General features: G+C 51.7%; 1 protein-coding gene across 4 annotated transcripts in view; it reads left to right on the top strand.

Annotated features, from left to right (window-relative positions):
- CELSR1 (cadherin EGF LAG seven-pass G-type receptor 1) overlaps nt 1–20,778 on the top strand; it is a 195,322-nt gene that overhangs the window by 89,046 nt on the left and 85,498 nt on the right. For all 4 annotated transcript variants that reach the window (XR_007517446.1, XM_049884670.1, XM_049884669.1 and 1 more), the window contains exons 3-5: nt 9,587–9,809; nt 16,552–16,667; nt 19,142–19,230. Coding sequence is in view for 3 of the 4 variants with exons in the window: in XM_049884670.1 (XP_049740627.1) it covers nt 9,587–9,809; nt 16,552–16,667; nt 19,142–19,230 (428 nt within the window). In the remaining variant the exon portion in view is untranslated. The remainder of the gene's footprint in view (nt 1–9,586; nt 9,810–16,551; nt 16,668–19,141; nt 19,231–20,778) is intronic.

Genomic DNA, 20,778 nt, shown 5'->3' with positions numbered 1-20,778 from the left:
GTCTGGGCTGCTGCTGCAGGGACCCTTCCTGGTAGCCTTGCCAGGTGAGGTGGGAGGGCCGGGCCCTGGAAGGGGGCTGTCTGTAGGTGCCGTCTGGGCGGAGACTGCCAGGGGCTCAGGGCTGTGGGCAGAGCAAGTCCATAAGAGGTGAGAAAGGCAAACAAAGCTTGACACTCTCCAGAAGAGGAGGAGGTGACAGGGAGCAGAAACCGGAAGACTCCAGCGAGGTTTAAAGGGAACCAGGGGAGGGGAGGCGGAGACATTGGGGCTCTGTGGTAAAATTCTTGCCTCCCGTGCATGATACCCGGGTTCGATTCCCAGCCTGTGCACCTCGTGTGTAGCCACATGCAGTCAGTGGAGGCTGGTATGTTGCTATGATGCTGAACAAGTTTCAGTGGAGTTTCCAGATTAAGACAGACTAGAAGAAAGGCCTGGCAATCTACTTCCAAAAATCAGCTAGTGAAAACCCTATGGGTCACAACAGTCCGTTGTGCATGGGGTTGTCCTGAGTTGGGACCCACTTGATGGCAGCTGACAACAACAGGCAGGGGAGAGAGGAGCAGTAGGGATGAAGGGGCAGAGAGGTAAAGCCCCAGTCTCCTGGCTGTGGGGCAGGTTCAGGTACACTGCAGGGAATAACAGTAACGTCTCTCCAGAGAGTCACAGAATTTGCTCATTTACGTTGGCTTCAGCCTCCTGGGAGCTAGGATGACACCATAAAAAAAAAAAAAAAAATCCGTCGCTGTTGAGTCAATTCCGACTCATAGCGACCCTATAGGATAGAGTAGAACTGCCCCCATAGGGTTTCCATGGAGCTGCTGGTGGATTCAAACTGCCGACCTTTTGTTTAGCGGCCAAACCCTTAACTACTGCACTACCAGGGCTTCCTAGACAGCACCATGGCAAGAGAGAATTCCCAGCCTCCGTGGAGCAGTTCTTCTGGGGAAACTGAGGCTCTGGGTCACGGCTTGCACGAGGCCACACTGCCTGCAGCCTCTCCGTGTCTTGGCAGTGATGTTGGTTGCTTGGTAGAAGGGGGTGCTAAACCCCCTGTAATCCCACCCTGGGGGCCCCTAGCCCCTCCTACAGTGATGGTGTGGAGGGCCCTGATCCCAGGGAGGTGGTGAAGGTGGCCTCCCGCTTTCTGGACCCCCCTTTGAGCTTGGAACTGAGGGGTATAAGGCCGACCTGGGTTCAGCGTTTGCCCCCACCTGCAGCTGTGGGACCTACACAATTCCTCACCCTCTCTGAGCCCTGAGTCATTCAGCTGCACAGCTTGAAGGTTATCTGATAACCAGGTTCACTAGACTCTCGGTGGAAATGGTCGTTCTCATTTCTTCATCCCCCAAATGAGGAGCTGGTCACCAGGGCATCCAGGCTTTCTGTCTGTCTCTGTGGGTCTGCTGCTGCCTTGTAGAGCCAATCTGGCAAAGGTGTCCCCCTCTGCAGCTCCGTCACTGACCCGAGGGCCTGGTGGCCGAGGCCCTCTGCTGGCCATGTGGGCTCTGAAGCCGCTGGAAGAGGCAGGGTCCTGACCAGAGATGGACAGTCTGCATGACCTGCCTCTAGGCTGAGGCCACCTGGGGCTTTTCTGTGTGACCCCGTGCCCGGGGGGCCATGCTGGCCTGGGGCTATCCAGAGGTGGGAACGGTGGGAGTCCCCCCTCCTCACCACCCCCCCCCCCCCGACCTAGCATCAGGCTTTGCATGGGATGGACCAACTCCTGTCTGGAGAGGGGGCTCGTCGCTGGCATGGACCTCAGCCAGGCCCTTGCTGTGAGTCTCTTTTCACAAGTGGGGCACAAGAGGCCCGGGTTCTAGCACCAGGGGCAGCCAAGGAGACTGGTTTGCATACAGGCGGCCTCGGGAGGGAGCTGAATGGCTGCTGCTCGGCTCCTTCTTTGACCAACAGAGTGGCTGCATAATGTACACGTGTGTGAGGTATGAATGCATGTGTGCATCTGTTGCATGTTTATACATGTTGTGTACATGTGCATGGGTGGGCATGTGGTGTGTGGGCATACATGTGCACAAGTGTGGGCACATATGTGTGTGTGTGCATGTGTGCATGCATGAGTGTGGTTTGGGGGACTGGAGGTACTTTCTTAGGTCTGGTTGGGAGCTAGCAGGGTGGGCAGAGGGTGGACTGATGGGTGGGTGGATGGATGGGTGGGTGGGTGGGTGGATGGATGGATGGATGGATGGATGGATGGATGGATGGATGGATGGATGGATGGATGGATGGATGGTTGGGTAGATGTATGGAATGATGGATGGATGGATGGTTGGATGGATGATTGGATGGATGGATGGATGGATGGATGGATGGATGGATGGATGGATGGATGGATGGATGGATGGATGGATGGATGGATGGATGGATGGATGGATGGATGGATGGATGGATGGATGGATGGATGGATGGATGGATGGATGGATGGATGGGTAGATGTGTGGAATGGTGGATGGGTGGATGGGTGGATGGAATGATGGATGATGGGTGCATAAATGGATAGGTGAATGGATTATGGATGAATGGATGGAATGATGGATGGCTGGATGGTCAAAGTTTCACAAAGTTTAATAATTTCTGACGTACCTTCCTCTTTTCTGAAAGCCTGGAATTTTCACTTCTCCTTTCCTCGAATCTTTTTCCTTCTGCTGGTGGCAAACCTCTTGACCTGGACCATGCTGTTGGAAGGTGTCTTCTTTGTTAATATGCAAGAGACTTTTCCGTATTCTTTCTGTATCCTAACACCATGTCATGACTGAGTTCTTTGATGGGTATTGGGGTTGTCTCCAGGTTTGGTGCCTTTGTGTTTGGCTCGCCCTCAAGCCTGCTGCTGGCGTGGTAACTACCTGATGAAATTGTCCCACGGTCAACGTTCTCTGGCTCTGCTACTCTCCTTATGTCTGAGTTCTGCATTCCATATTGATCTTAATTCTGTCTAAACTTCAGGCTTCAAAGTGCCTTTTATGCTTCTGCTTGAGCTGTACCCTCACTGCCTTTGGAAATTCTAGTTTTTCTGGTTCAAAGCTCTCTTAGTACTAGGAAGGAATTAATTCTTTTATTTACTTAAACACTTAAGACATCAAACCTTTATAGGCTCGTCTCCTCCTGGAGCCCATCCCGTTCTCCTCTCAGCCCTGAGGGCCTCGGCCTGGCTCTGCCCCTCTGGGGGGCCCCCAGTGCTCTCTGCATCCCCCCCCGCCCCCGCAGCTCCCAGGGCAAGTTCTGAGCTTGAGCTTGGCTGGCTCGGAAATCAGCCTTCTCCCGGTTCCCGTCAGCAGTGCCCTTGTCCGGGCTCTCCCCCTCCTCTCCTGAACCTACTGGGATAGTCCCACTGCCTTCTAGGTCTCCGTCCCCGATCGACCCATACCCTGAGCCCTGCTGGGTCCTCCTTATCACCAGGTCCAGGCCTGGTAGGGTACACATCTGGCACCTAGCATCAAGGCCTCACCCTTTGCCCTGAGGGGTTCCCTGGCTGGGACGCTGGGCCTCCCATGCCTCTGTTGGGCCCTTTCTGGGGCCAGGGGGGCCCTGGCTCCTCTGATGAAGACGTGTGTGAGGCCTTGGGGGTAGGATGGGCCTTCGCTCCTGGAGCGTTTATTTCAGTCGAAAATTTGGGGTGTGGGGATTCCTTTCCAAAATTTCTGTTTGAGGTGGCACATTTGCAGCCATGGCAAGGAGGCTGAGCCCTGTGCCCCTAATACTGAGGCACTGAGAGACCTGGCAATGGGCTAGGAGCCTGTGGCAGGCCACATGGATTATTGAGTTCTGCTATTAATTTGTCCCAGTGAACCCGATCCTGTGCTGAGTAGGACAATGTGGGGTTTCCCTAGGCTTAAAACAACTTTTGGAGGCAGCGATGGTTCGGTGGTAGAATTCTAGCCTCCCATTAGGGAGAACCAGGTTCGATTCCTGGCCAACGTACCTGACAAGCAGCCACTACCGTCAGTCAGTGGGAGCTTTCGTGTTGGCATGGTAACGAACAGGTTTCAGTGGAGCTTCCAGACTAAGACAGGCTAGGAAGAAAGGGCTGGCAGTCTACTTCTGGAAATCAGCCAGTGAAAACCCTGTGGATCACAGCGGCCCAAACCCTGACCAACCAATCAAGTGGATGGTGCAGAACTGGCAGTGTTCTGTTCCGTTGTGTGTGGGGTCTCCATGAGTAGGGGGGGCCACCTCAGCGGCAGCTAACAACAACTACAATGGGATGACTCAGAGCAAGCATTTGACTCCAAGCAAAATACTAGAACATACAGAGAACTCAGTGTTTGGTTCTGTTGTCCACAGGGTCGATATGAGTCAGAACCGACCGACTCGACAGCACCTAACAACAACGGAGAACTCCAAACTTATTTTGAATACGAATTCCTAGAAAAGGAAAAATACAGTGAAAGCTTGATAGTAAGCACCCCTGAGACCATTTATTTCATTAAAATGGTGTTTCTTTTAAGAGCAGTATTAAATAATCAGGGATAGAGGGCTCATTAAAAATTTGATCCAAGTCATTTACCCTACCTTCTAATACTGTCTCAAAAGTGACAGGATACGCCAGCGATGACATGTGTATGATCATATTACATAAGATAATAGCGCCAATAGTACCTGTCTTGCTGGACTCTCTTCCTCCCTTGATAGCTTTGAGGAAGCAGGTGACCATGTTGGGGGACTCCATTGGCAAGGACCTGCAGGTAGCCTCTAGGTACTGAGGAGGACCTATGGCTCAAGTAGCCCTGGTGGCTCAGTGGTTAAGTGTTCTGCTGCTAACCTAAAGGTCAGCAATTGGAACTTACCAGCTGCTCCCTGGGAGAAAGATGTGGTAGTCTGCTTCCATAAAGATTACAGCCTTGGAAACCCTATGGGGCAGGTCTACTCTGTTCTACAGGTAGCCATGATTCAGAATCCACTCGACGGCAATGGGTATGGTTTTGGGTAAGATGGCTTTAAGAATTTAAAATTATCCTATTACATATCCTTTCTACTTGCAGTTCAGTGATGTCAAGTGGGTGGCTTCAAATTGGCTGTAGTGGGAGAATTTACACCACGGAAATTGGCAAGTGCTACAAATCAGGGAGTTGGTTATTAAACATTTGCCGGCACACCACTGCATTAAAATAAGTTTAAGAAAAAGTGTTAGTGAATTCCTGGACTTTGCAAACAAATTAGCTGGAATGGCTGCACAGGAAGCATCCTTGGTGTGGACTTGATAGCAGACTCTGAGAAGGAGCCTTCAGAGGACCCAAGAGTCGGCCTGAATGAAGGTGCCAGAACCCTGAGATGAGGCCCTTTCCCAGGCAGGCCCAGCTCATCTGAAACCTGACCACTCAGAGTTCTCACCGCCTTTTTTAAAAAAACGCATTTTTAACTGTAAAATTAATTCCTCACTCATTGCATCAACAGAATTCCTAAGTTATTTGAGTCAAATATGTGAATTATGTAGGTTTTGTGATTGCATGGATTAAATACAAGCATTAATCATTGGCTGGGACTGGGGAAAATGTCGGCGCTTATGACTTCACTTCGCAAGCATTTCTTGAGAACCTGCTGGTGCCAGGCCTTCGCCCTCTGGGTGCTGAGCATCCTGGGTGCGGCCCCACAGCTGACCCTGCCCTGTCCCTGCCCTCGCAGAGGCTGGGAGAGGTGGACATTCAGGAGCAGTCACACAGACGGATGTGAGCCTGGAGCCACAGCGAGCACTCAGGAGAGGAAAGGTTCTTGGTCCATCAGAGTCTGCCGTGGGCACCTGGGGCCTGGTCAGGTGGGTGGGCAAAGGTGTCCCTGAGGGCGAGTGCCAGAGTTGGAGGACAGGTGTGGCCAGGAGACAACCAGAAGAGAGGGCGCCAGGTACAGAGAATGACCAATGGATTGACGTCCACTGCCGGGTCATCACTGCTGCTGCTGGGGAACATCTAGGGTCCTCCCAAGTGCCATGTATATTAGCCTGTTACCCCTCCCTGCAGCCCTGGAGGAGACCACGTGGCCACATGGGAGGGCGTGGGGTGGGGGAGTGTGCTGGGGACGGGGCTGGGCATGCAGCTGAGGTCCTCACAAGAGCAGTGGGAGTGACGTGTGATGAGATCGGGGCTGGGCATGCGGGTAAGGTCCTCACAGGAGCAGTGGGAGTGACGTGTGATGGGGTTGGGGCTGGCCATGTGGGTAAGGTCCTCACAGGAGCAGTGGGAGTGACGTGTGATGGGTCAACATTTGAAAAGGCCTCTCCAGTCCTGTGTGAAGAACAAGCAGATTTGCTCTGCAGTGGGCAGCTGGGTGGTCGCTGGGGTTGTACAGTGGACGTGGGGAAGTGATGTAGACTGGGGTGGAGGTGGCAGTGACACAGGGACACAGGACTCTGGAGATGGTTGGGGAGCAAGGAGAAGGAGGGAGGCAGGGTGGCTCTGAGGTCCAGACTTGTCTGCCCTGCACAGTGATGGAGCCCCTCCCCCAGATCCGAACCTGGAAGAGAACAGGCTTGGGGAGGTGAGGACCCTGATTCTAGGATTAAAGTGCCTTGAGAGAGACAGGGGGAGAAGTGTTGGATATGGGGTGTGGGGCTCAGGAGAGAGGGCCGGCCGGGGAGCCGTGAGTCCTGGCTTTGCAAGGGTGAGGGGAGCCGGCCCACGCCAGGGCCCCAGGTGTCCACCTTATATGATGAGATGGCACGAGCCTGTCCTGATGGCGGAGAAACCAAGCCCAGCACTTCCCAGAAGCCGGGGAAGAGGCACCCGAAGGGAAGGTGGCCAGAGCACTGAGCCTGCAGATTGAAGCTTGAGTATAGCGCACCCAGATGGAAGGTGGCCCAGAACTCTGGGTTTGCAGAGGCAAAGACTGACCCCGATTGTAATTTTAGTACAGTGCACAGGGCCACCAACTGGAAAAAAAAAAAATGAAAAACCATCATGGTAACAAAAAACAAAACTTCACAGAGACTTAGCTTTACTTACAACACACTTAAAATAGCAAGAGCTTTCACGCAGAGAAACAGAAATAAGCCAGCCTCATTTTCAGTGGGAAACCCAGATGCTTCAAAGGCACTTGTGTCCCTTGAGGCGGGGGGAGTCAGTGGTTTTACCTTCTCACTTTCAAGGCTCAGCCTGAGAAAGAGGGTTTCCCTGTGACCATTGAAAACCTGGAAACTGTGCTTGGAAACAGGACTAAGCCCAAATCCAAACCCACTGCCGTCAAGTCGATTCCGACTCGTAGTGACCCTACAGGACAGAGCAGAACTGCCCCATAGGGTTCCCAAGGAGTGTCTGGTGGATTCGAACTGCTTACCTTTTGGACAGCAGCTGAGCTTATAACCGTTGCGCCATCAGAGCTCCTGGGAACAGGAGACCAGCTACCTGAAGAACGATAAGCGCTTTCTTCACTCAAGGCCTTCCTTTCTCTGGTCCCAGGCAGCAGGCTGCCTTTAGAGAAAATTGTAGACAGATGGAGAAATTGTACCCTCTGGAACTTAAGTGAAGGTGGGTGACTGCAGACTTCCCAGTTGAAGGAGAAGGTGGGATTTGGAGGCTGTGTGGTTGGTGCAGGTGGGGGAAGTGGGCTTGGTGCTGCTTTTATCAAGGATGAAAGTTTGAACACTTGGACCAAGGCCTAGACTTGAATGTCAAGATAATGGAGATTCTGGGACACAGTGGAAGGGAGGACTGCAGGAAGAGCTGTGCCCCCCGGGAGGCCTCCCTTTGTTTGGCTTCACGGTGAGGTGAGCACACCCCGCCCAGTTCCCTCTCTGGGCTTTGTTATTCAGGAATATGCTGTGCTTGACCAACAACTGGCTAAGCTGGAGCTCTGAAAGCAAACATTGCCTAATGGTACACACATTGTTCAGGTAGAAACTGAAGAATCTGCAGAGTCTCAAGAAGGAGAAATGCATGGTAAGCTAGGCGTTGACTATTAGTATAAGAATTACAGAAGAAGGCTGCAGGCTGCCCACCTGGAGAAGAGGCCCGGGGCTGTCAAGTGTGTGGGTCAATGTGTGTGTGAGTGTGTGTGTGCGCGCACGTCAGTGTGATCATGCGTCTTATCGCAAAGTCATTTGCAGGAAGAGAAGACTAAACAGCCTACATGTCTGTCACTAATAGAATGAGGAACAGATGATTTAGATTCTGAGGCATTCCTCTAATGCAATACTGAGCAGCCATTCAAAAGAAGGAGAGAGAGCTCCTTGGCCTCCCAGGAAGCTCCCCGGGATACATCACTGAGTCAGGCAGGCATGCAGCAGGCAAGGTAGACCAGATGCACGTGTCGCCCACCTTGCGTACTTACTTATCTTCTGGAAGGACACACGAGAAACTGTTGAAGACTTTTACTCTTCATGCCATACTTTCTGTGGTTTGAATTTTTTAGTACGTGAATATAATAATTTTATTTGCAAACACAGTCATTTAAAAACCAGGGGCTGACAAAGAGTTTTGCTGGGGCCTGGGGAATTTTCCAGTTGTGTGAAGCCCCTGATGGTCTGTGAGGAAGTTCTGGCTGGTGTCCACCCCACATGGTGGAGGTGGAGGAAGTGGATCCCGGCCATGTCAGCATGGGGGCTGTCATGCCTACCCCAAGAAGTGAGGACTGCTCTGCCAAGCAGCTGCTGGCCAACATGGTGGCTGGTCTCCAAGCGCTGTTCAGAATTGATTGGTGCTGTGTACAACCTCCCCAACTGCCTTGAGGGAGAAACTTTCTCTGTTGGCGAGCACTGGGACCTTCCCAGCAGGCTGAGTTCCCAGCGCCCTGCTCTGATGGAGCCTCGGGGGGAAGAGGTGGTCAGCTGTGGGCTCCCCAATCAGTCTTTCTAGGAAGCAGGATGCATTAGGCCCTGAGGAGGGGGCATTAGAGTACAGTGGTCCCTGCCTTCAGTGAGCACCCAGGCAGGTGGAGAGACGGACTTGATTAAAAACACTGGAGTCCAGTGTTGGCGGGGTGTGCAAGAGGTCTCCGTGAGAGGCAGGGGGGAGGGGCACAGCAGGAAAGCTGCCCCAGAAGAAAGCCTTCGGGTCCAATCTCATCATGGCATGCTTCAGAGTCTTGGACAAAGCTTGGATGTGTTCAGCGATCATGGTGGCATGGGTGTAGGGAGGGAGGTCTGAGGCCTTCTTTGTCTGTTTCTAGGTAATTTGCTTGTAAGAGAGAGTCTGGCTCAGCCAGTGGGGTGTTTAGAACAGGGGTGGGTGCTGAGAAGTGTTCATTGCTGCATAATCTCTTTGTCCCCTGGAATGCGGGGAACCCAGAGGCTTGGGACAGGGATGGGGTCAGTGCTCAATCAGTTGCCTGGCACATTCCATCCTCAGGTGCTTATTGGAAGCCCACCAACCCACCCCAGCCAGTTGTCCTGGGTTCTGTTTGATTACCCTCCAGGCACTGGGTGCCGTTGTTACAATGAGAAAAACAACATACGTATAATTGCAGCTCAACCCTGCTGTGGTTCCAGGGGAGTTAACGCTTGCTTCACAAAAACCCTCACCAGAGCTGTGTTTTCTTTCTGCAGCTGACTTACAGCTCCAGTGTTCCAGAGGCTACGAGGGACTGACTTGCCCCTCCCTTGGCCACTTGTGTGACCTCTGGCTGTGTCCTGTCCTCTCTCCTCCAGGGGAGCACTGTGAGGTGAACGTGCGCTCGGGCCGCTGCGCCAACGGAGTGTGCAAGAATGGAGGCACCTGTGTGAACCTGCTCATCGGTGGCTTCCACTGCGTGTGCCCTCCAGGCGAATACGAGAAGCCCTACTGCGAGGTGACCACCAGGAGCTTCCCACCCCAGTCCTTTGTTACGTTCCGTGGCCTGCGGCAGCGTTTCCACTTCACCATTTCCCTCACGTGAGTGTGTGTCCTGTTGGTACCACAACGAGTACGTAGAACATGGTTGTTGTTGTTAGGTGCCATCGAGTCAGTTCCAACTCATAGCAACCTTGTGTACAACAGAATGAAACCCTGCCCAGTCCTGACCCCACTGTTAGAGCCACTGTGTCAATCTATCTTGTTGAGGATCTTCCTCTTTTTTGCTGACCCTCTACTTTCCCAAGCATGATGTCCTTCTCCAGGGACTGGTCCCTCCTGATAACCTGGTTACTAGGGCAGAAAAGTGTCACATTGTGTCCAGATATGCCTTGTCTTTCTAGATAACAACAAAAGTGTTGCTCACTGGTGGCTTCTGATACTTGAGTAGCTTTGGCCAGTGCTGGCTGCAGGACTGGCTGCGTAATTTGTGGGGCCCAGTGAAAAATGAAAAGCTGGCGTTCCTCATTCAAAATTATTAAGACTTTCAGGATGACAACAATAGAACACTAAACAAGCTTGGGGCCCTTCTGAGCACAGGGGCCTTGTGTGACTGCACAGGTCTCACACCTGTGAATCCAGCCCTAGCTGTTCTAGTCCAGGTCTTTTGCCAACACTTGGGCATCTCTGACATCTAGGCAGGAGCTCTGGTGGTGCAGTGGGTAAGCACTCAGCTGCTAACTGGAAGGCCAGGGTTCAAACCCACCAGTTGCTCTGAGGGAGAAAGATGTGGCAGTCTGCTTCCGTGGAGATTACAGCCTTGGAAACCCTATGGGGCAGTTCTATTTTGTCCTGTAGGGATGCTATGAGTCAGAATCAACTCTAAAGAAACAAGTTTGGTTTTTACAGGATGCCCAGGTGGCCAAGGTGAAGGAAAAGGGGACCTGCAGTGTATGAATGTCTTGGGGCCACTGCAGCCAAGTACCGTGAGCTGGGTGACTTACAACCACAGAGCTTTATTCTGACAGTCTGGAGGCTAGGAGTCAGAAATCAAAGTGTCCACTGAGCTGCACTCCCTCCAAAGGCTCCGAGGGAGAGTCTGTTCCTTGTTTGTCTCCCAGCTCCGGGAGGTTACCAGCAGTCCTTGGCATTTCTTGGCTTGTGGACTTATCACTCCATCATCACATGGCTGTCTTCCCTCTGTGGTCTGCAGTGCTCAGAGGTGGGAGGGTGGAGACTGCCTGCTCAGCACCTGGCCTCTAAGCATGACCTCCAATGGGCAGTTGGGCAGACACTCTCAGAAAAGCCCCAGAAGTCAGTTCCGTGGGGCTTGGACATTTAGACTGTGTGTGTATGAATGTGCCAGCGTCTCTGCTTGGGCGTCGCCTACCTCTTGGCAGGTCCAAGAGGGATTTCAGGCCTTGTCTTGGGAGGTCCCAGTGTTGGCCCAGCTGCTCTGGCTGTGGTGTCTTGACCCTCTGTTCCCCATTCCAAGTCGTATCCTGTGACCCCTTGTCCTGTGCCTCTCGTATCCATCCGCTGCTGCCCACCCCAGCAACGCTGTTAGCTTTGACTTCTCCCCAACCCGCTGCTGCCATCCCAGTTCTCAGCACCTGGCCCAGGCCTCCATCATCTCTCACCTGTGCGACAGCTGGCAGGCACCTGGTGTGACAGCCCCAGTCTGGTTGGCTCTCCAGCCTGCGTCAGGCCGAGCCTGTTACTGCCCTACCATGGCCCCCACCAGGCTAGGGCGCATTTACTTCTCCATGGAGCGCAGGGCCCTTTGTGGTCAGACCTTTATGGCCCCTCCCCCATTTCCTGCACTTCGGGCTCTGTGATGTGGCCCCTGACCCCCTCATACTTCTCTGGGCCTGGACATTCCTGGCACCCCACCCACTCACTTCCTTCAGGAAGCCTGCCCCAGCCTGGCCTGCATGGTGGGCAGTTAGATTGCTGCCGGCCCTCTGGCCACAGCTGTCCTGACTTGGATGTCCTGGCCTGTGGGGCTAGCGTCCCGCCCACCCCGGTGACCCCACCAAGGTCAGACATGTTGCTTCCTCCGCAGGAATGGGCTTGAATCACTGATGGCTTCCTGCATTAGGGCTCAGTCTTCCAGCTCTAAGCTGGTCCTTTATGCGGTTCCCTGGTTGGGGCAGTGAACCCCTGCCAGACATCCTGCTCACAGTTTTTTTCTGGTGTGAGATTATTCAGTTGTGCCAAAGTCCCCAAAGCAGATGGATTTTTAAATCATTAGGTAGTCACACAGCACCTGCTGCAAAACTTGCCCAAGGTCATAAAGCTAGCAACGGGGCTCCACCCAGACGGCTCGCTTGCGGCCCTTGCTCTCGGTACCCCTGCCGATACACATTCTCGCTCCAGGTTTGTGCTTTCGGATTGTGGGCATTTCGCAGGGTCTGTCCAAACCCACCCAGCGGTGCCATGGAACAAAGGCCTGGCGATCTGCTTCCATAAAGATTACAGCCAAGAAAACCTCATGGGGCAGTTCTACTCTGTCATACATGGGTCGCCACGGGTCAGAGTCGACTCGAAAGCAACAGGTTTGATTTTGTTTGTTTTGGTTTGCTTCCTGAATGTCCCTATTTAGACAAGTAAAATAATGACAGTAGCTACTGTTTGCTGAATTCGCGTGTGCAGGCACGGTGCTCATTGCTTTATTTCTAATCCTGAGATTTTTGTCCCTTTTGCAGGAGAACAGGGAAGCTGGAGAAGTGGGAGGAGGTGCTGGGCTTCTGGCTTAGACTCGGGGACCCTCTTGTCTTGGTGGCGTATCGTTTGGTTCTGAAAGTGGTTTTGAGATTCAGGCTGTTTGGAGACCTGCTGGTCTGAAGTTTTACCCCTTTGGCTTCGGCACATCGGCCATGGCTCCCCCACTTTCTCACCTTCCACTTCTGGGCAGCTTGCTTTTCCATCTTTTCAACTGTGAAATGGACTGTCATGGGGTAAATTGTGTCCCCTCAAAAGTTATGTTGAAGTCGTAACCCCCTAGAACCTCAGAATGTGACCTTATTTGGAAAGAGTGTCCTTGCAAATGTAGTGAGTGAAGATGAGGTATTGGGGTGGGCCCTAGTCTCTTCACCGCTGGTGTCCTATGAGAACAGGAGAGAGAGGGAATACAGCCAGGTGAAGGAGGAGCAGAGGTTGGAGTGATGCTGCCATGAGCTAAGGAATTCCTGGAGCCACCAGAAGCTGAGAGGGACAAAGAAGGGTCTTCCCCAAGAGGCTTTGGAGAGAGTGCGGCCCTGCCGACACCCTGAGTTTAGTCTTTTAGGCTCCAGGACCGAGAGAGACTAAATGGCTGTTGTTTTAAGCCACAGATTGTGGTACCCTGCTAGGCAGCCCTGGGACACTAGTTTATGAGCTAATGGTGGCTCCCGAGTGGGTTACTGTGAGCATTTGGGGAGCACAGGATGTGCCTGGCACGGTTCTGGTTGCCATTACTCTCCCCGCCCTGCTCACCTATAAAACAAGCAGGTACATCCTTCAACAGCGGCAAGGCCCGAGCCCAGGTGGCCAGGCCTGGTCGTTGCCCTCTGCCTGCTCTCAGCACTGAGCCCTTGCTCCTCGCCCAGACCCCTGTCCTCCAAAGGCTGCCCTATGGGCACAAGCCCTCGGAAGTGAGGACTCCCTGGAGATCCCCAACCACACTGTGTCTCATGTGGCTCGATGTTGAAAGCAGAGGGAATGCCAGCCGTTCTGAATAGCAGGGGTCCCTGTGTCTTCTGGGCAGTGCCTCAGAGCATGCGATGGGCGTTAGCTTTAGGCTTGTACGTTGGCATATGTGTAGTCATTGTCACCCGCTGCGTGGGCGAGTCCGCATCCTTCAGTCACGCAGGCGGTGACTGCTGGCAGCTAATCAACCGTGGGAGGGGTCCCTGTAGGAGGCTGACCTGAGCAGGTGTCCAGAAATCCTGGTGTCAAAGGCAGAGGCCCTAGGCTGAAAGCTGGCAAAGGAAGCCTATTGGCGCCAGAGCACAGAAAAACTAGAAAATAGTGATGTTTCATTAAATGTCTGCATAACATAATGGTGTGTCCACCGCCATTGGTGTGTGGTGTTGGTAAGATCATGACATTTGACAATAATTGGGTGTTTTCCTGATGCATGCAATCAGGCCAGTGCTAAGTCAGTGAGTGTCTCGTAGGGTGTGACTTCAAAGCCAAAGTAAAAAAAAAAAAAGTCTCCCTTAGTTTTTACAGAAGACAAGTTACACCTTTGGGGCTGTGGTTGCAGGTGGATAGGACCCTCAGAGGCACCTGGACCCTCTGTGCACGCTGAACGGAGCGGCTGGAGTGTGAGAGCTGCGCTGCTATTCATTTTAGACCTTTCCTCTTGCTGTCTCTTCTGTTTTGAGCTTCTGTTGGTCAAGTACCTGGGGACCCCCAATGAGCTCTGTTTTCCCAGCCACCTCTCATTCCTCCTCTACTTTTCCTTGTTCTCCCCCTCTCTTCCCCTGCCCCCCCTCTTTTTACTTGCATTGTTCAGACTCTCCATGTCTTAATTATCTAAAAAAAACTCGTTGCCTTCAAGTTGATTCCAACTTATGGCGACCCTATAGGACAGAGTAGAACTGCCCTGTAGGGTTTCCAAGGAGCAGCTGGTGGATTCGAACTGCTGACCTTTTGGTTAACAGGCGAGCTCTTAGCCACTGTGCCACCAGTGCTCCTTATTAGCTATCTAGTGCTACTAAAACAGAAATACCACAAGTGGGTGTCTTTAACAAAGAGAAATTGATTTTCTCACAGTTTAGGAGGCTGAATTCAGGATGTTGGCTCTAGGGAAAGGCTTTCTCATCTGTTGGCTCTGAAAGAAGGTCCTTGTCTCTTTGAGCTTCTGCTCCCGGGCGATCTTCGTGTGGCTCGGCATCTGTCTTCCCCCATCTTTGCTTCTAGCTTGTGCTTAATCTCTTTTATATCTCAAAAAATTGACTGAAGACTCACCCTATACTAATCCTGCCTCATTAACATAACAAAGACAGCCCATTCCTAAATGGGATTATAACCACAGGCATACAGATTAGGAATTACAACACATATTTTTTGAGGGGAGCCTTGATGGCACAGTGGTTAAGAGCTATGGCAAGCTACGGCTGCTAACCAAAAGGTTGAAAGTTCAAATCCACCAGCCACTCCTTGGAAACTCTATGGGGCAGTTCTGCTCTGTCCTGTAGGGTCACTATGAGCCGGAATTGACTCAATGGCAAAAGGCTTTTTTGGGGAGGGGACATAATTCAATCCATAACACTCCCCTACGGTTCCTTCTCTAGTTCTCTGCCTCCAGCAGAGAGGGTTCTTGATGGGAGGGCACAGTGCAGGACATATAACACCAACACTACCTGCTCTCACCAGCTCTTCTCTTGCCTTGGTCAAAAGAAAAACTTGCCAAAGAGAATTAGGAGGGAAATAAGTGTGGCGATGAGCTGATCCCAGGGTTAATTAAGCCCTTTTGCCTGCCCACTCCACTCCCAAAACATCCAGCTTGTTACATGGGTATTTTATTGTTCGTGTTTGTCATCAGTTCTTGCTGGCATTCTAAGCAGAGGAGATTTGAGGTATAGATGTGAGCTATCGATTTTATGTAAGTCAAAGAGAAGGCTGAGCTAGGTGTTTGAGGCTGGTTCAGACAGACTCCTGCTGCCTGAAAACAGATAAACCAGCCTTGAGTCAAAGGAAGGAATTTCTCTCACTTAATCTCTGATGACGGAGACATCCAGCTAACTCAGGAAACAGCTCCAACTTCATTCAGCGGGTTTGCAGGGTTCTCTGTAACCAGAGATTCCAGGGAGACATGGTGCAACTCAACAGCCCTGAAGACCACCGGCCAGGAACCCTCAAGACTGATGGGGTGGTTTTCCTAAGGACCACTGGGGCAGGAGGCAGATTTCTGAGACTGTGTTTCTCTCTTGTCAGAGTAATCAGCTTTTTACTCTTCACATGCGTTAAGTCCCGACAGATATGTTCATTTTCATGCATTTGGTTCTTCCTTGATGCTGTCATCCACTCATTTATTATTTAGCACTCACATGGGTAGGACTTTGTTTTAGGCTCTAGGGTACAGCGGTGAACCAGAGTCATAATCCCTCCCCTCAAGGATCGTACATTCTTATAAACAAATATGTAAATCAGGATAATTTCCAAAATAAACAGGGCCATGTAATAGGCAGATGAACTGGGGGGTACAGATTAGATAGAACGAGTCAGGGAGAGTCTCTGAGAAGGTGACATTGCAGTGACTCCCGCGAGATTCAAACAGCCAGGGAAGATTGTTTCAGACACAGGGAACAGCAGGTGCAAAGGCCCTGCGGCAGCAGAGAGCTTGGTGTTTGCGAGCAAAAGAAGCCAGTGTGGCTGGAGTGTGCGCGCAGAGACTTGAGGGCCATAGGCCTCGAGGTGGTCCGTCAACCTAGCATCCCTGTGTGAACGGATGCTGCACCCCTCTGCCCAGGTGTACATGTGGAGGTCTCTTTCCAATAGCAGAAAATTCGCTGCATGTGCCTTCTGTCCAAACATCTCTAGCTGGTGTACTGGCTGTGTGTCATGCTTATAGAACATTATATAATGTAATCTTTGCAAGTTATGCAGGATGTAGTAACCAGATTCACCCATGGAATTTGGTTTGCTACTTCCAGCAAAGAACATCACTAGTCAGGTTTTATGGCTTGTCAAATCTTGATGTGACCAGAGTCTTTCTGGAAGCACGGCCCCACGTTCATCCCGCCTCTGGCTGGGCTTGTCATTTCTGGGCTGCCTCTTATTTCCACGTCTGGCACCTGTAAACCTTCTGTTCTGAGTCATTCACCATGAGACATGCTTCTGCTTGGTCCCTCAGGTTTGCCACCCAAGAAAGGAACGCCTTGCTGCTCTACAACGGCCGCTTCAATGAGAAGCACGACTTCATCGCCCTGGAGATCGTGGACGAGCAGGTGCAGCTCACCTTCTCCGCAGGTAGGGCCTCCTCCACAGGAAGGAGCAGCTCCCTGAACGCTTCATGGCACCTTGTCCCTTAAAACTACTCCAGTCCTGAGCAGCCCCTTTGAGCATGTTCACCCTTCGGTCCTCTGACGAAAGAAAGCCAAAGTGTACGAAGCTGTTAGTTGCAGTGTTATTTATAATGCTAAAATATAGAAGATACAGCTCAAATTTCCAAAAATCAGGCAATCATTAAGTAAAATGTGGTACATCTGTACATTAAAAATATTTGCAAAGCCTTTAACAGTGTTTGCAGGGAGATTTTAGCAATATGGGGAAATGTTTCACTACATAAAGACGGTGTGCCCGTGGAAAAAAGACTGGAGGAAAGTGTACTGAGACGTTAACTGTGATTGTCTCTGCACAGCGGGATTACATGACTTTTCATTTTGTTTTTGGGTCTATATTTTCTAAATTTTGTAAAATGGACTGTTTTGGTTTTTTATATAAATACAGATCATGCAACCCATTAGTAAAAAAATAATCTGGGTAACTCTGATGTAGAGAATATTTCACATCCGTTGAAAGCTCTAAGGAGAGGGAGAGAGTACAAGTGCTTATGTGTTTGGAGTCTTGGTGTAGACTGTTCCTGATTGTGCTCGGTTTTGATGATGCAAACTTGAGAACAGCTCAGAGCTACTGTTGAGGTTCAGCAAGGGTGATCCCTCTGTTAGGGACTTTCTAGATTAAATCGTGATACACATTTTAGTGTGTTAATGGTGTTGGTGCCCAGACAGGGACTCTCCAGCCATGAGTAGCTTTTCTTCTCACCTTCCTGGCCGGGACCCAGCGTTCATGATTTCCTGGGTAGACTCCCTCTGGCCATCCACCCACCCACCCACCCCTTTCTCTCTGCGGCTGTCGTAGATGCTGCTGAGAGAGCCACGTGGCTCCTGGGCTCAGTCCTTTAGAACGTCCTAGCTCTCTCAGATCAGAGCTGGAAGATGGCTTCCAGGTGTGTGCTGTGGTTTTTAGCCAAATGCCAGGCACTTTGAATGAAGTGTGCAAATAGAAGGAGAGATGGTACTTTATTAAACTGTGTCCTTAATTTTTAGTCATAGGATAAAATCAGTTTTGAAGAAACGCAGGCCAGGGTGTTCTGTAGCACAGACTGTCTCCAGCCCCCACTCGGTGGTCGTGTGATTTAGCAAAAGCCCCTCAGCAGCACAGGGTCCTCCAGTGGGGGCTGTAGCCACACCGTCTCCAGGCATGCACTGTGAACTCCCAGGCTTCGTGGGGCAGGATGCCGCTCCTCTGCCTGGATCTCTGTCTGCAGACCCATGCCCCTTGTTTCCAGAATGTCCAGCTGGTTCCATGGGGACTGCACCTCCTGCCCAGGCTTGGCAATGGCTGACCCTGCCCTTCTATGCACCCGAAGCTGCCTCCTCCCAGCTGCCTGCTCAATCCAGAGTGCACACCAGAACATCTGAGGGGATTTAAAAATTATAGCTGCCTATAATGCCAGCCCTGGTGGCGCAGTGATAAAGAGCTCGGCTGCTAACCAAAAGGCCGGCAGTTCAAATCCACCAGCTGCTCCTTGAAAACCCTATAGGACAGATCTACTCTGTTCTATAGGGTCACTATGAGTCAGAATTGACTCGATGGCAACAGGTTTGGTTCCTTTTTGTATAATGCCAGCCCAGCTGAGGCAGGAGCTCCAGGATCAGAAGTGACATTGATGCCTCCTCCCCCAAAAAAGGAGAGGCACCAGCAGAGTATTCTGTGACCTCTCCTTGTGACACCCTATATGACATTCTAGTGCGTTGCTCAGGACACAGGAAAGAAAGTGCTCGTGAGCAGTGTGAGAAACAGAACTGTATCAGTTTGGACTTTGTCTATGTTGGTGCAACGCGGAAAGGAAAGGATCCCCGCTAAAGTGTAACCGTGATTGCTTCTGGGAATTGGAGCAGAAAGATGCCGGTGTGGCTGGAGGGGTTGGTGGAGAGCCAGGACAGGGCCTGGAGTTGGTGAGATGCTGAGCTCATCACAGACGGGTTCTCCTTCTCTACGCTTTTTAACATTCTTCACATTTAAGACAACACACAGGAGTGACTCTTGTAATCAGAAAAGGGAAGCTTAGGAGCGGGACCTGAGTAACTGTGAAGAGGTGGTGGTGTGTACCCTGTGACCCTGTGGGGAGGGGGACATGTGGCCTGTGGATATGGGGCACTCAGAGAACGGCCGTGTGGGTAACCTTCCAAGATCCTGACCTGGAGGGGGAGCCCTTCTTTTCCTTGCCAGCACCCCCAGCAGCCTTAACGGTTGGGGTCCAGTCCTCAGGTGTGGGTGGAGCGATGGGTAACCTGAGGGTGGGTGCTGCGGGAGGGGCAGCGGTACGGCCACGCTTCTGAACGGTGTGCACCTGCCCTATGCACGGCCTCACGGCCAGACCCTTGGTGGCGGACGGACCCCGTGACCTCTGTTTCTGTCTGTTCCTTCCTCCCCTGCAGGTGAGACCACCACGACGGTCGCACCACAGGTGCCTGGCGGCGTGAGTGATGGGCGGTGGCACTCCGTGCAGGTGCAGTACTACAACAAGGTAGGACCGGACACCACATCCTTCCCGCAGGGCCGGGGCGGCCGGTGGCAGCCTCCCTGTGGTTTTTCTGTCTTAGGACATTTAACCTGTTGCCGTTGACTCAATTCTGATTCACGGTGACCCTATGAGACAGAGTAGAGCTGCCCCATAGAATTTCCAAGGCTGTAATCTTTACAGGAGCAGACTGCCACATCTTTCTCCCGAGGAGTGGCTGGTGGGTTCCAACTGCTGATTAAGCAGTGTACCACCAGAGCTCTTTCCTGAAGACCCCTACACTCTGAAATTACATATAACCCACTAAAAACCTAATTATATATATGTATATATATCATATGTATATATGCTGGGAGAGAAAGTGATTTAAGAAATAAGCATTTGCCGAATGTCTGGTGTGACTGCCCCAGCCCTGTGCTAGGGTGGGGGTACTCCCGGGCCGAGGAGAGAGACAAGACCCCAGAGGTCACCCTACAGCGTGGCAAGGACGCAGAAATAATGTATTCATTGGTGGGGGCTCTGGCTAGAGCCTTTACTGGTGGCTAAAATTCCAGGCCATTCAGACTCGTGTCTAAATCCAAAATTGTTTGTTGTACCCGGTGTTATGGACTGAATTGTGTCGCCCTAAAATTTGTGTTGTAAATCCTAACCTTTATGCCTGTGGTTATAATCCCATTTGGGAACAGGTTGTCTGTTCTGTTAGTGAGGCAGGATTAGTGTAGGGTGTGTCTTCAGTCAGTCTCTTTTGAGAGATAAAAGAGATTAAACAAGACAGCCAGAGAGGCTGAGATGGAAGAGAGATGCCACGCCACATGGAGGTCACCCGGGAGCAGAAGCTCAAAGAGACAAGGACTTTCCTCAAGAGCCGACAGAGAGAGAAAGCCTTCCCCTAGAGCTGGTGCCCTGAATTTGTACTTCTAGCCTCCTGAATTGTGAGAAAATAAGCTTCTGTTTGTTAAAGCCACCCCTTTGTGGTATTTCTGTTAGAGCAGCACCAGGTGACTAAGACACTGGGTGTAACTCGAACATCAGAACGCGCTCCCAGGAAGTGCTGGCATGCTGAGGGCGTTCTCTGTTCCGCCCTAGTTTACCGTTTCTTGACTTATCCAGAAAAACATTGCTGGTTTTTGCAGCAGGATGCCCAGCTTGGGTTTGCTGTGGTTTTGCAAATGCTTTTCTCCCTGCTCAGATAGTCCAGGCTACCTCTCCTTGAATTGCTCTGTGTTGGGGCTTGCCTGCCTACGCTGAGCTTGGCCTGTCTTCCCCAAAGTCCTCCCAGAGGGGCCGTGCTGAGCCTGGCTGGCAAACCAGGGCTTCTCCCCCCTCTGCTGGAATTAGACCGTGGAGGAAAGTGGTTTCTGGATTTCATACGCACTGGGTTCCAGTTTTGCAGAAACACCAACGAATGGTGTTTGCCCCCAGCACTTGGGCCTGCGGTCATCTTGTCTTCCGTGACCCCTCTGAACGGGTATGGCAGTGACCACCCACAGGGGAACCCCCGAACGGGCCCTCTGCAGTGGCCTCAGATTTTTTCCTTAGTCTCCTACCCGTGGG

This window comes from Elephas maximus, chromosome 4 (genome assembly GCF_024166365.1).
Source record: "Elephas maximus indicus isolate mEleMax1 chromosome 4, mEleMax1 primary haplotype, whole genome shotgun sequence".
Classification (NCBI taxonomy): Eukaryota; Metazoa; Chordata; class Mammalia; order Proboscidea; family Elephantidae; genus Elephas; species Elephas maximus.
Note: the sequence above shows the minus strand (reverse complement) of the source record. Positions and strands in the feature narration are given on the sequence as shown.